Below are 13,230 nucleotides of genomic sequence, written 5' to 3'. Positions count from 1 at the left end.
ACACTATCCCCCTTCCCAGATACCATACTAATAATTCCAATTTTCCTGCCTAATTCCCACTCAATTAACTGCGAATTTTAGTGAAATTGAAATTGCTCCAGATCCTCAGAATTATTAGACACCTGTTGTTCATCAGTTTAATTGGGAGTTAGGTACTGGATCAAAGTAGTTTCAACACAAGTAGTAATTGATCTGTTTATTTCAGTCCACAGAGGTACTAGAAATGAGCACGTTATTGCTAGTGTGTGTATCTGATGTTTCCAAAATTACTTCCCATTAAATAGACCAGCACTTTAAAATTCATAATTCATAATATAAACTGGATCAGAAAATATCAGTTACAGCATGTAATGTTTAATTATGAATTCAAATAAAATGAATGGCATAAACAAGATAAATTTGCTTCCACCGTGATACAAAAACATGACCAGACACACAAGACTAAACTGATAAATATTCAAAAGCAGATACATATTAAGTTCAACTAAAGTATAATTTTGATTATTTTCATATTTCAGGTGGATGTTTTCAAAATCAAAACAGTATACCTTGGCAAGTTGAACCAAGTTCTTGTTGGATTTAAGAGTCTAAAAAAAGGTCAGCAACTTTTTCAGTTAATGTATAGTAGTAATAATGTAGTTCATTAGATTTAGGAGATCTTGGAACTCCAGAAATGTCTTAAATTTAAATTAAAAATAGCAAGTGCTCCTTTAAAAGTTCTAGAAAATCTGTTGCTCTTTATTTTCTGCTATTCATTACATAGATCATTTTTGTTGGACTATACATGTTCAGCTATCCAGCTTGGATTTACTAAAACGTGCATAGGATTCCTAGGAACTGTCCTGACAATGTAAAATGATAAAATTATATGTGAAACCTGTCTCCATAAAATTTACTATGTATTTATGAGTATAGTCAACAATGATTTTGTTTTTCAGGAGGCAATATGACATCATGATTTTGCAAGTTTTGACATTTTTTTCTTCCCCATTTTTTAGATGATGGATATTTTAACTTTATAAGAGAATTTTTTTGAGGACTAAATGCTTCTAGGTAAAGAAAGGAACAGAAAAATCAATTAATCAGATTGGGAAGTGGAACATGGGAGAAAGGCTGTTCTACCCTCATATTTCTTTGTCTTCTAGCATGGGAAAATGCGTTCTTTTTTAAGGGATTCTGCATATGTGAGGTTGAGTGACAGATAAAAAGGCTGTACTTCCCGCAGCAATTTTTTCTTGTCCTCCTTATGATTCCACAGCAGCTGTTGGAGCTAAAGAAAATTGCTTAGTTCTTAAAAATAAATAACAACAAGAAGCATCGTGAAATAATAGTTTATTCCATACTTTGGCTACAATTTTGGCCCATTTTTTTCAGAGGCAACAGAGCAAAGATTCTACAGATATCCTACTTCTGCAGATAATGTTGATAATGGAGATAAGATTGCTTAAGAGTATAATAAGCTGTCTCTTGTTCCTTTATCAGAAAACCCCAAGAGTATAAGATGGCTCTGTACATGAAACTCAGATTCATAAAAACTGTTTTGGAGATTATTTCCTATATATTTCCTAGATGGTAACACTAAAATGAATGATCAAAGTTTCTTTGACTTCACCAAGACTTGGAGTATAACCCAAGTTTACCAAGACTCAGTGGTCTAAGTCTTCAAATGCTCTGTTTCCAGAGAATCAACACAGTGGTCTCAATCAAGAAGAAATCCTCAGCTGAAGTTTGTGCTTTAATAAGGCCTCAGAAAGTTAGTTTTGTGTTGAGTGGATTTTCTGATGACTAATGTGGTAGAAATTCTAACACTTTTGCCTTTAGGTCATTGATAATAATTTCTATGGGGGGATTCTTGTGCCTAGAGATCTCATACAGAAGCCTTTCCATCCTTTTGGACATAAATCATTAAATCAAATCTATCCATATGTTTAATTTCACAAGATTTGTAAAATCTTTAAGACTTCTCTACTGTGCTGAATATTTTGGAGTGTAGGAGAACAGACTGAAACACATATAGACACAGGTAATAGATTTTTAAAAATTATTTCCTTAAGAAGCCCAACAAAAGAAAACATTTTATTGATTTTCTAAAGATAGAAACTTATGACTGCATACACAGAACATTTTGTTGCTTAAAAGGTATAAATTAATAATGTTCTGTTTATTTTCAATCAGATGAGTGGTTCTTGGAAAAAATTGTTATAAAAGAAGTCCTCTACCCTTTTTCTACACATTCTTTTGTTCACAATGACTGGATCAATAAATGCTCCAAGAAAGATTTTGTAGAAGTGACAATTCCACTCAAAGGTAATATCAGCAGAAATGTCCTTCAGTTGCATGAATCACTACTGCATGGCAGTGCAGAGCAGAGCCAATACAAGGCTACTTCACAGTGTAGGCAGAACTGAGGATTGGTACCCCAATGGTGAGGGGCAGGGCCTGAACCAAGGTGAATCATACCTTCTGTATACAAAGGGGAAGAAATTATACCTGGGATGGAGAAGATGGGAATGGCAGTATTGAAAGAGTGTCCACTGGCAGCATGTATCCTGTCCTTGGAACAATGCAGAGAAGATAGGCATGTCACCTGCAGGAATGTGACATGGATTCACGAAGAAGCTGGCCTGGTTGTCTACACCTCCATAGGGCTATAATGAGTAATTTGGGGTTTCAGGCCTTGTTGCCTGATGTACCTGTGCTAGATTCAGCAATAACAGCCAATGTAAACTTGTATCTTTTGGTTTATGCTACCTTATAACTTAGACACTGGCTCTGAATATGTTTTTGTTTCATTGCAGAAACGTTAGTGACATCTCTTTTCACAAAAAAAATTGATACTAAAAGCAAAGGACAATGGCAAACATGGGTGCACTGTACGCAAGTACCAGAAGATGTTCCTGATATTCAAGTTGTTGTATTTGGAAGAAAAGGGAAATCCCCTGCACAGAAAGTTCAGAATCTTAATGATAATCCATTTTTGGTTAGTTTTATTTTTTTTCCCTAGACATATTTTACCAAATCATTGTAGTAAAATAAGAGTTGTAGCCAACTTAGGTAAAGTGTGGAATTACTTTTTGCTTGTCAGAGTTAATATTTCTACCTCCATGTCTCAAATAAACCCTTGGAGTACCTCTCACATGTGGGTTCATACATATCACTAATGAAGGGTCTCTTGAATAAATGCCAATTTTGACATGAAAAACCCCAATAACTTTGAATTAAGACTAGTAGGCATAAGGTCCTGTACCTAAGGAAGAATAACCTTAGGCACCAGTACAGGTTTGGGGTTGATCTGCTGGGAAATTGCGGCAGAGAAGGACCTGAGAAGTTCTGGTGAACAGCAAGTTTCCTGAGAACCAGTATTGTGCCCTCGTAGCTAAGGACAATGTCATCCTGGGGTGTGTTAGGAGTGTGACCAGCAGATCCAGGGAGGTTATCCTCCTCAGCTTTGCCCTGCTGAGGCCACAGCTGGAATACTGTGCCCAGTTCTGGGCTCCTCAGTTCAGGAAAGACAGGGAACCACTGCAGATTCCAGTGAAAGGCCACGAAGATGATCAGGGGACTAGAGTGTCATCTGTATTTGGAAAGACTGAGAGAGCTGAGTCTATTTAGCCTGGGGAAGAGAAAACTGAGAGGGGATCTCATGAGTACTAAATATCTAAAGAGTAGATATCTAGAGTAAAGTGGTAGACTCTTTTTTCAGTGGTTCCCAGCGATAGGACAAGGAGCAATGGCCACAAACTGGAACACTAGAGTTCCATTTGAGTATGAGGAAAAACTTCTTTACTCTGAGGGTGACGGAGCACTGGAACAGGCTGTTCAGAGAGGTTGTGGAGTCTCCTTCTCTGGAGACATTCTAAACCTGTCTGGATGTGATCCTGTGTGATTTAGTCTAGGTGATCCTGCTCTGGCAGGGGCGTTGAACTAGATGATCTCCAGAGGTCCCTTCCAACCCCTGACACTCTGTGAATCTTTGAATTTGTGAATCTGTAAATAATGAAACTGTTCCATAGTTCCTTTAAGTTCTTCTTAAATCTCAATCAATCTATTTGCACTCCTTAGAAGCTGTGTATCTTTACAATGAGCTTGGGCCTGGGCAGGTATCATTTCTGTAGTTTGCTCATGATGTTAAAGGCAGCTTCTAGATAGGTGTGTGAACCTGAGTCGATCCTTTGAAAAGGATTTTATTCATAAATATGGAAATAAAAGTAATTCCCCATCTTTTGCAAAAAATGCAACATAATCATCTCTTCCTTATCCACTGCAAGATGAAAAGCTACAAGCAGCAGTGTTCGATATAGTTTAAGGAAATCAATCACCCTTTCTTTGAGCACTGAGAACAGAACCAATAGTCAGGACTAAGAATCATTCTGAGTAAAAAAATTCAATTCAAGTTTGACAATGAAGATGTGATGGAAAGGAGGTAAATAGTCGTATAAATTTGTCTTAGATAGAATTAATTATGCATTTCCTTGTTTTTATATGTTGGTTTAGGCTCTGCAGCCAATTATTCCAGCTAGAAATAAACGTGAATTATTATGATACAAATGTGAGTCCAAATTAACTTGCAATCTTAATGGGACTTCCTAATGTCCTTGATTAATATTTTTACCTATTTTATTTATCTTCTTACCTCACCTTAAGGTATGTCACCCAAATTGTTCCTTATAATGTATAGTTAATTTTTTTCTTTATTTTTCTAACAGTTGACTGTGGGTGATATTGGAGATATAACAAAAATTTCTTTTTTGTTATCTGGTCCATGCTTGGAAAGAGGAATTAAACTTCACAAGGTACTCCATGTAATATTCTTTGTAATAACAGTAAATATCTTTTGTTTAGATTGTTAGCTTTGCTTTGCACCAGACTAACAAGACCATGCATCTTTTGGCTCATTTACCTGGTATCTACAGATGATTGCCTACAGCTTCCAGATCTCCCTGTGGGCAGATCTACCTTGTTTGTGCCTGCTGAGGTGCATCCAGCCATACCTATTCACTGATGTGCAGATCCATTCTGCATAGCTCATGATGGCATGGAAGGCAGACTTTTCTCCTTATGTTAGGAAATGTAAATCCCTGCATGGAAATACCAACAGTCTCCTGAGAGAGAGCAACCTACTCATGGAAACCAATTAAGATGATAATTTAGAATTTATTCATTATAACATGGTCATCAGTGGGCCTTAAACATCTGATTGTAGTTGTTTATAAATATATATACCTCTGATAAAAAGGGATGGAGAAATGATTTAATGCTGTCAATCTTGTGGTTCAACTAGGTTTTAAATGTATACATTTCTCCAGTGGGGGAAGGAAGATTGAATAGAAAGGTGTTGGGCCTGGTAATACTTGGGCTTTGGGGAAATACTTGGGCTGTGGGGAAATGCTTAAACTTGAAGGTTAATGCAAGGAAAAATTGTGTCTACAAGCTCTGCCTGTAAGCAAGGGCCCAAAAACCATTTTGGACATAACATTGAATGATTCTGAAGTGAGTAAAATAATATTTTTCTGAACTGGCACACAACGTACCTTAACCCTACTATGAATTGAAAAGATGAAAGTGTGATTCCCTAAATGAATAAACAGTCCAGTAATTGTTCTGATAGGAAATAACAGATAGCTGCAATCCCGGATAAAATTTGAATGACCTTATGATACTGAAAGTAACATTAAGTCTGAATTTATGAGATCCTCTGGGGATAGAGGATGGGTTTACCTTGTTCATAGTTCCTCCCCAAATGTGTCTTTTGTTGGCTGAATTTGTAGACTCAGATAAGGCTATAAGAATGGAAAGAATATGGAAGCAAAATTAATTTCTTATTTTAAATATGCTCCTGCAGGCCATTTGATAAAACATTGAAAAAATACGTTGATACTACCCTCACTATATCCATTATGTGACTATGTGATATGAGATTTCAGTCTCCAGAACAGGTGTCTCAAACCAGAAAATTCATAAATGTAATCATTTTCTTTCTGCTTATTTTTCAAGGACAATCCTCACCAAATGGCTGATTTTTGTTCATACTTTTAAAGTACTTCAAAAGTTATTTAATAATTGGTTTATTAGTATCTATAAATTATTACAATCTACAAGAAATCAATAGGTTGCTGTAGTCCTGTGCAGTCTCTTCTACTTGTGCACTTATAACCCACAGCAGAAGCCACAATAACATATACTGCTTGTGCCAGTAATCTGCTTATAACATCTATTACTCTTTTATTGGTCTTTTTATAAATTATTTATACATGGAAGCAGTAAGTTGGTTTCACTTTAAAAGGACTCTGAGAGTGCTGTAAAAATAGAGATGCTGTATAGAAATAGAAAGACCATGTGAGGAAAGCAATATATGTGAGCTTAATATGAATCAGTGGTCAACCCCAACCCCAATTGAGTACTCCTTTACTTTCCTTGTAAGTGAAAAAAATAATTGCCAAAGTTTCAGAAATTTCACAAAAATGCCAATTACAGATGAAACTATGAAGGCTATAAGGGAGATAAAGTCCCTACACCTCTTTTGTTACTTTGTTGTTCTATTTTGTTGATTACAACTTCTTCAGAGTACCAGTTTTTCCTGTTGAGCTATGTTTTTCTGCACACTTCTATAGCAAATGATACGATCTTAGCTAAAACATCAAGTATTTTCTGTAACTTCTGAGTTACATAAGTTTTAGGATTTATATACTGTGGAATAAGTAGCTTTTTCTTGCTCAAAAACAAAGTTTCTGTCCCTTTCCAAATTAAAAAACAAAATAATTTTCACTTTCATATGGAATATAGAAAAGCTATATGTTTTGGTGATAAAGTTCATACTTAGATGTAATCTTAAACTAACAAGAATTTGTCAGGTACATTTTATTTTAAGACCAAAGGCTGCATAAATTTATACATTTAATTTTTATGATTCCGGTTTCTGCAGGACACCTGCCTGCATTTGCAGGTAACAGTTAGTGCAATTTTAATATGGATAGGAGTTGGTGATACTTATTGATCTTTAGTTTGGGATGTTTATATTGGTAGAAGTTAGTGAGGATATTCTTGTATGACTTTTAGTATGACTTTTAGTGTGAGAGAATTTAGTTATTCCAAGGGCAAAAAAAAATGGGTATATGGCTGCACTTTTAGTGGAATTCAATACTGACTAAAGAAAAACACTGTTGATTCAAGTAAATAATGTTTCAATTCTGGAAATAATCATGAGGAACTGTTTACTTTCACCTGGAAGCTTTGTGCCCGACCTTGTGAGGCACTGGTCACAAATTGTAAGCAGGAGTGGAAAAAGTTCAGTAATTAAATTTCTAGGCAAGATAGTCTGACAAAATTTTTAAGGGTGGAATGGTCAAATTCCTAATAATTTTAATTATATAATTAAATAATGTAAATATTTATACATATCAAAACTTGGACTTGAAGTCTATGTAAGGAAATCTATTCTCAGGATTTCCAAACTGTGGTATATGTATTCTGTATGATGAGCCACAAACTTTTTACTGTTACTGTTGTCAGTAGTAGTAATGAGTCACCACAGTAATTTTGGGAACCCCTGCCTAAGAATGTCAATTACTTAATGCCTTGATGAAATTAAGTTGGTTTTTTGGGTTTTGTTTTTGTTTTTTTTTTGTTTAAATTTCTTTGATACAATATTTCTATACAAAGAGATTCTAAATGCCAAAGAAACCATTTCTACAAACTTGTAGTCATAAGCTATGCACCAAGTTCAATCATGCACATAATAATTATCAGAAATGTTTCTATATATGCTCACTAATTTGTCATTCTGTATTTTATAACCTGTCCTAAGATAAAGTTCACAATCTGAGTTGTCCTCCCGTGAATCTGATTTCCCCATTGACAGTCTCAGTAGCTAGGATAGGTGGGCTCCCAAGGGTCTGTTTCCTCAGGTGGTTCTAAGTTCACAAATTTGGAACCTGATTTTTTTAGTCTACTCTGATTTTTTAAAGTCAAGTAGAATGAAGCTGGACCTAAGCTTGCATCTTCTATTGAAATTAATCCTTCAAATAACTTATTTCCACAAGGACCCCAAAGGCTGCTGGACACCATATTCCTCCACCTTCGAAAATCTTAACAGAGATATAGCAGCTCACATGTAAACAAATAAAAAGCAGCAAACCAAATGTTTTTTTGCAAAATGAGCATATGTTATTAAGATTGATGTAACTGTATTCATTCATTTCACATTCAGAAATCACAAGTATGCACAGATCAATTTAATCTGTATCCTTCATTGGTTCCCAACTAGTGGGTCCTACGCCTCTGTCGATGTGCAATGAAGAATAAACCTATAAACATCAGGCTGCTGAATCGGCGACTTGCAGCAACTACTGTAGCTCTTGTTATGCAGAACCATGTAGCTTATATGTGTGTGTGCAGTTGCTAACAATAGGAAGAAATGTCAGCTTCTGTTGGGATGGAAATAGGAAATGAAATGATTCAGATAAATTCCTTTCTTCTGCTGCTGCCTGCAGCTTCGGCTGAAAGACCTGGACACTAAGGAAGAGTTGGGCTTTCATACTGAAGCACAATGTCTTTTTGGAGAAGATGGATCTGAGACTGTGGCAGAGCTAGCAGCGGTCAGGCCAGACAAGCCACCATTGAAGGGTATGATGATGAACTAAGAAATAAATACATGAGCAAATGCATTCATTCACACACGAAATGGAGAACTGGCTAATGGAATGGACACAATGGGCAAGATTGCTAAGCATTTTGTGAATATATTAAAAAACACTCAAAATGTTTTTAAAGATCCATTCAATATACCTGTGCAAACTGTGTGGGTTCTTTAATAACATGTATTCCTCAAGTATTTTTATGTTTTAAAACAACTAATATATATTTTTTCATCAGGCTAAGTACCAATGTGAAAACCTGAAAAATGTTCAAAGCCCAGTTAGTATATTTCTAGTGAAATTTTAAAAACACCTGAATGATTTATACTTGGTAAGGGACTAAATCACAGATTCAAGGAGTCCCATTTTTACTCCAGAAGCTCTGTTTCATTACATCATTGTATTTAAAATATGATAACATCTTTCTTTGTTCTGATTGCATTTTTAAAATATTTAGTAAAGAATTTCATTCATTGTACTCTATTAGCAGATGTCTTAATTAAAATATTTTAAACTTTTTTGCATTTAATATCGAACTGAAGGTTAGACTGCGAATGGAAATATATCTTAACACTCTGTTATACTATTTAATTCTTCACAGATCTTACAGAACCCATAAAAAATATCCTCTGCCATGCTTCCTCAAGGGATATCATCAGCCAAAAGTCCTAACCTTTCTGGTTAAGAATGATAGTCGCATATCTGTTTAAAAAGTTAAACCATTTCTCCTGAATATATCAGTTGATATTGGCCATGATTATCTAAATGCCTGACTGAACCAGAATTCAGATGATCTGGAACATTTAATCTGTTATGTATGTGTTTTTTATTTGGTAAAATGTTGTTAGAGTTGATAAAGTCCATCTCAATTTAAGACTTTTGATTCCTGCAAGAATTCAAGGCCTGTTACAAAGCCTAATAAAATCACAGTGATTCTTTCAGTTGATTTCGGTGACAACTGGATAAGACTTCAGAACTACATTTTCTGTAATGTAAGCATGGATCATTACATTGATTCATGAAGGACATTTAATCTCTAATGCTGTCCTGTGCTGGTGTGAGGTAGTTAGCAATCTATATGAAACCCAGACAGAACATTAATGTCCATTACTGTAATTTCATTCCTTGGTCTTGAAATTAAGCTTTTACCTAAAATAGATTGGTTTCTAATGTTTGGTAATTACATTGCTAAATAGTCTGATTTGGTAATGTCTTGTGTCACTGATTTTTCATGACAGGAGTTCTTTATTCGATCAGTGTTCATACAGGAACACTGCCTGCATCGGGGACTGATGCAGATGTATTTATCACAGTATTTGGAGAACAAGGTGATACCTGCAAAAGGAGACTGACACACACACATTTTGAAAGAGGGAAGGTTAGTAGTGAGTTATTTCCCTTACATGTTTGCATAATGTGGTTTGTTTTACTGCTTCTGATACCGTATTTATTTTCAGTTATCAAATGCAAGCATTTATGTTACACCATGATAACCTGTGGAAAAGATGTGTTGTTTACTAAGTACAAACATTTTACCTGAATTGGGATAATTGTTTAAAGACAGTTCAGTATTAAACACACAAACCATCAGTAACTGTTCTTAGAAACTGGAATTGAACCATTTGATGTATGAAATGCCATGGCTTAGTTTTCATTTATTTATGAAGCTGATATAGAAATATCAGGGCTATTTCCTGTGACTGCTCCTTTAAAATGTGCTTTTCTGAAAAATCAGTCCAGATATAAATGGAGAGGTTTTAAATGTGTTAGCCACTATATGTTAATTATTCCATTTATATTTAGAACTGCAAACAGGTAAAGCTGCTTATAGACACACTGTGACTGCTCAAGATAAATCCTAGGAGAGATTTTCTGGTAAACCTTTGCAGATTACCATATCAATGATTATATCTACACATGTTCACACATACCCTGGATTCCGTTCAGATATTACTAGATAGGATTTAAAGAGACTTTTCAATTGATAACTGTATAATAAAGCAAGATCCTCTACACTTATTTCATACCATTTCTTAAGACCAAGGCAACATGTTCCAAATCTTCGCTACCCTTGCCCTTAGACAATTCTTTCTTTGTTTGCTTTATAATATCAAAAATTTTTCTCTAACATAGAAACCACCCATATTTTCCTTGTGTTCCATAGTAATTTGTATTTTTTCCTCTTTAATATGTGATGAATATCCACCAAGCCCTGTGGTAGTATGGCCTGCATTTGATCTGCAACCTGTGTAAGGCTTCCACATACTAACTTCACCTGATTTCCCTTCTTTTACCAGGACACATAGCAAATGTTTTTTTCTCTGTTACCCAGTCTTTGCTCTTTTTTGATTTTATGGACCTCTACCCTCTGCAAAGTTGTTTTGTTGCTGGATTGTTCACTGTTCCTTGTGTAGAATAATGTCTTTTTAATTGTCCTACTTACACTTTCCTGTATCTTTTTCAGACTCTTCCTTAATATATTTACAACATCTTAAAAAAATTGCCATCACCTCCTCTGCTTCTCTATTTTTTCTTCTTTGTCTGAGTTCTATTGTCTCAGATCTAGGGATTGTCTGCAGACAACTGTTGCACTAAATGGACTGTGTGATATAGAGTATAGAGGCAGGACATCTACGTCCATTTCCAAACTCAGCCACTGTTTTAGCTGATGATCCGAATGTAAAATTTTACCTTTCTTGTATCGCTCATTTCCCACTGTACAATGAAGATAAAAAGTAGTTTAGGCAAGAACAAAGAGGTAAGCACATATAGTTCAGTAAGTTTACTTCCCTTTCAGTAACTACTGGCGAAAATTAAATGCATCTTTTAAACATAATCTATCATTTTCATAGCAATAGCTCAGTTCTAGATTCGTAACAGTATTTAGTGTACTGGTACCTAGTGAAGTTTTTAGGAACTGGGAGACACTTAATAGTTTAGCCATAGTCTTCCCTCCCAAAGTATTTAGACATGTTTTTCTTTCTTATAGTCCCTTACAACCTTTGTTTTTTTTTTTTTTTTAAGATGTCATTCTGTCTTATTCCAAGCTGTGCTATTGAAATATAGGAAGTGGTTTGTGACATTAATTGCCTGGATGATATTATCAAAAATACAGGTTAATTCCTGGCATTTTTTGAGGGCAAATGTTTATAGGCAATTAGAAGAGTCAATAAAAGACATAAAGGTACATAGCTGGGCACATCATCTGGAGAAGAGGTCTATAAAGAAATAATGTCAAGCTGGATGTTAATACAAAGTCAGCAAAACAACTCTTAGTGTTAAAGAAATTAGAGCCCCTATATTGAGCAATAGAGAAGTATGCTGAGAGTCTTCCCCAGGAGATCCTTTTTTCAAGTGAACTATGTTTGTACTGTGGACAATGAAAGTTTTCTTCAGCTTAGATGTTTTGTGTGTTTATGCTCTTCCTTATGCAATAGGTTCCTGGGAAAGCATTGAGCAGTGAGATGTGATGATACTAAGATATTTAAGGTAATAAATATGAAAGTTGTTGCCAGAGATTGCAAAAGGACCTCACACAGAGTGACTGGGTGATAAAATGGCAGATGAAATTCATTCCAGCAGTGGCTGTGAGGAGGGAAACCCCTTAAATTTACATACGTGCAAAATGATGGGCTCTGAAATAGCTTTTACCATAGGAAAATGACCTTGGCATTAGGATCGCACTGTCAGCCCAGTGCTCCATAGAAGCAAAACCAACAGAAAACAGAACAGATCAAATGTTTAGAATTACTAGAAAAAGGAAAAAAAAATCACAACAGACTCAATACATAAGAAAGGAAAGAAAACTCTCTAATTTATTACACTACACTACACACACAGTGAAAACAGAAATGCTCCAGCTTGCACCCATTGCCCCTTGTCCTACCACTGGCCACCAGTGAGAAAAACCTGGCTCCATCCTCCTGACTCTCACCCTTTACATATTTAAAAACTTTCATAAGGTCACCCCTCAGTCTACTCTTCTAAGCTAAAGAGGCCTCTCCTCATAAGGAAGGTGTTCTACTGCCTTAATCATATTGGTGGCCCTGTGCTGGACTCTTTCCAGGAGTTCTATGTCCTTGAATTGAGGGGCCCAGAACTGGAACCAATATTCCAGGTGAGGTCTCACCAGGGCAGAGGAGAGGGGGAGAAGGACCTCTCTTGTATTAGAAGGACCTACTAATCACACCCCTTCTAATACATCCCAGGATGCCGTTGGCCTTCTTGGCCATGAGGGCACATTGCTGGCTCATGGTCAACCTGCTGTCCACCAGGACCCCAGGTCCCTCTCACCTACACTGCTCTCCAACAGGCCAGTCCCCAACCTATACTGGTACCTGGGGTTGTTCTTCCCCAGGTACAAGACCCTACGCTTGCCCTTGTTAAATCTCACTAAACTTCTCCCTGCACAACTGTCCAGCCTGTCTGAGTCTTGCTGAATGGCAGCACAGCCTTCTGGTGTCAGCCACTCCTCACAGTTTTGTGTCATCAGCAAACTTGCTGACTGTACAGTCTATTCCCCCATCCAGGTCATCAATGAATATACTGAATAGTACAGGTCCCAGTACTGACCCCTGAGGGACTCCACTAGATACAG

At 36.1% G+C, this 13,230-nt stretch overlaps 1 protein-coding gene across 1 annotated transcript in view; it reads left to right on the top strand.

The window, feature by feature from the left end:
- Positions 1-13,230, top strand: part of RP1 (RP1 axonemal microtubule associated) — a gene marked incomplete at both ends in the record, with an annotated part of 177,366 nt that overhangs the window by 119,885 nt on the left and 44,251 nt on the right. Inside the window, 6 exons of the mRNA XM_084260605.1 lie at positions 519-597; positions 2,176-2,307; positions 2,799-2,980; positions 4,707-4,793; positions 8,490-8,622; positions 9,872-10,011. Coding sequence (XP_084116731.1) covers positions 519-597; positions 2,176-2,307; positions 2,799-2,980; positions 4,707-4,793; positions 8,490-8,622; positions 9,872-10,011 — 753 coding nt within the window. The remainder of the gene's footprint in view (positions 1-518; positions 598-2,175; positions 2,308-2,798; positions 2,981-4,706; positions 4,794-8,489; positions 8,623-9,871; positions 10,012-13,230) is intronic.

Source organism: Gallinula chloropus, assembly GCF_964237585.1.
Source record: "Gallinula chloropus genome assembly, chromosome: 2".
NCBI lineage: Eukaryota > Metazoa > Chordata > Aves > Gruiformes > Rallidae > Gallinula > Gallinula chloropus.
Note: the sequence above shows the minus strand (reverse complement) of the source record. Positions and strands in the feature narration are given on the sequence as shown.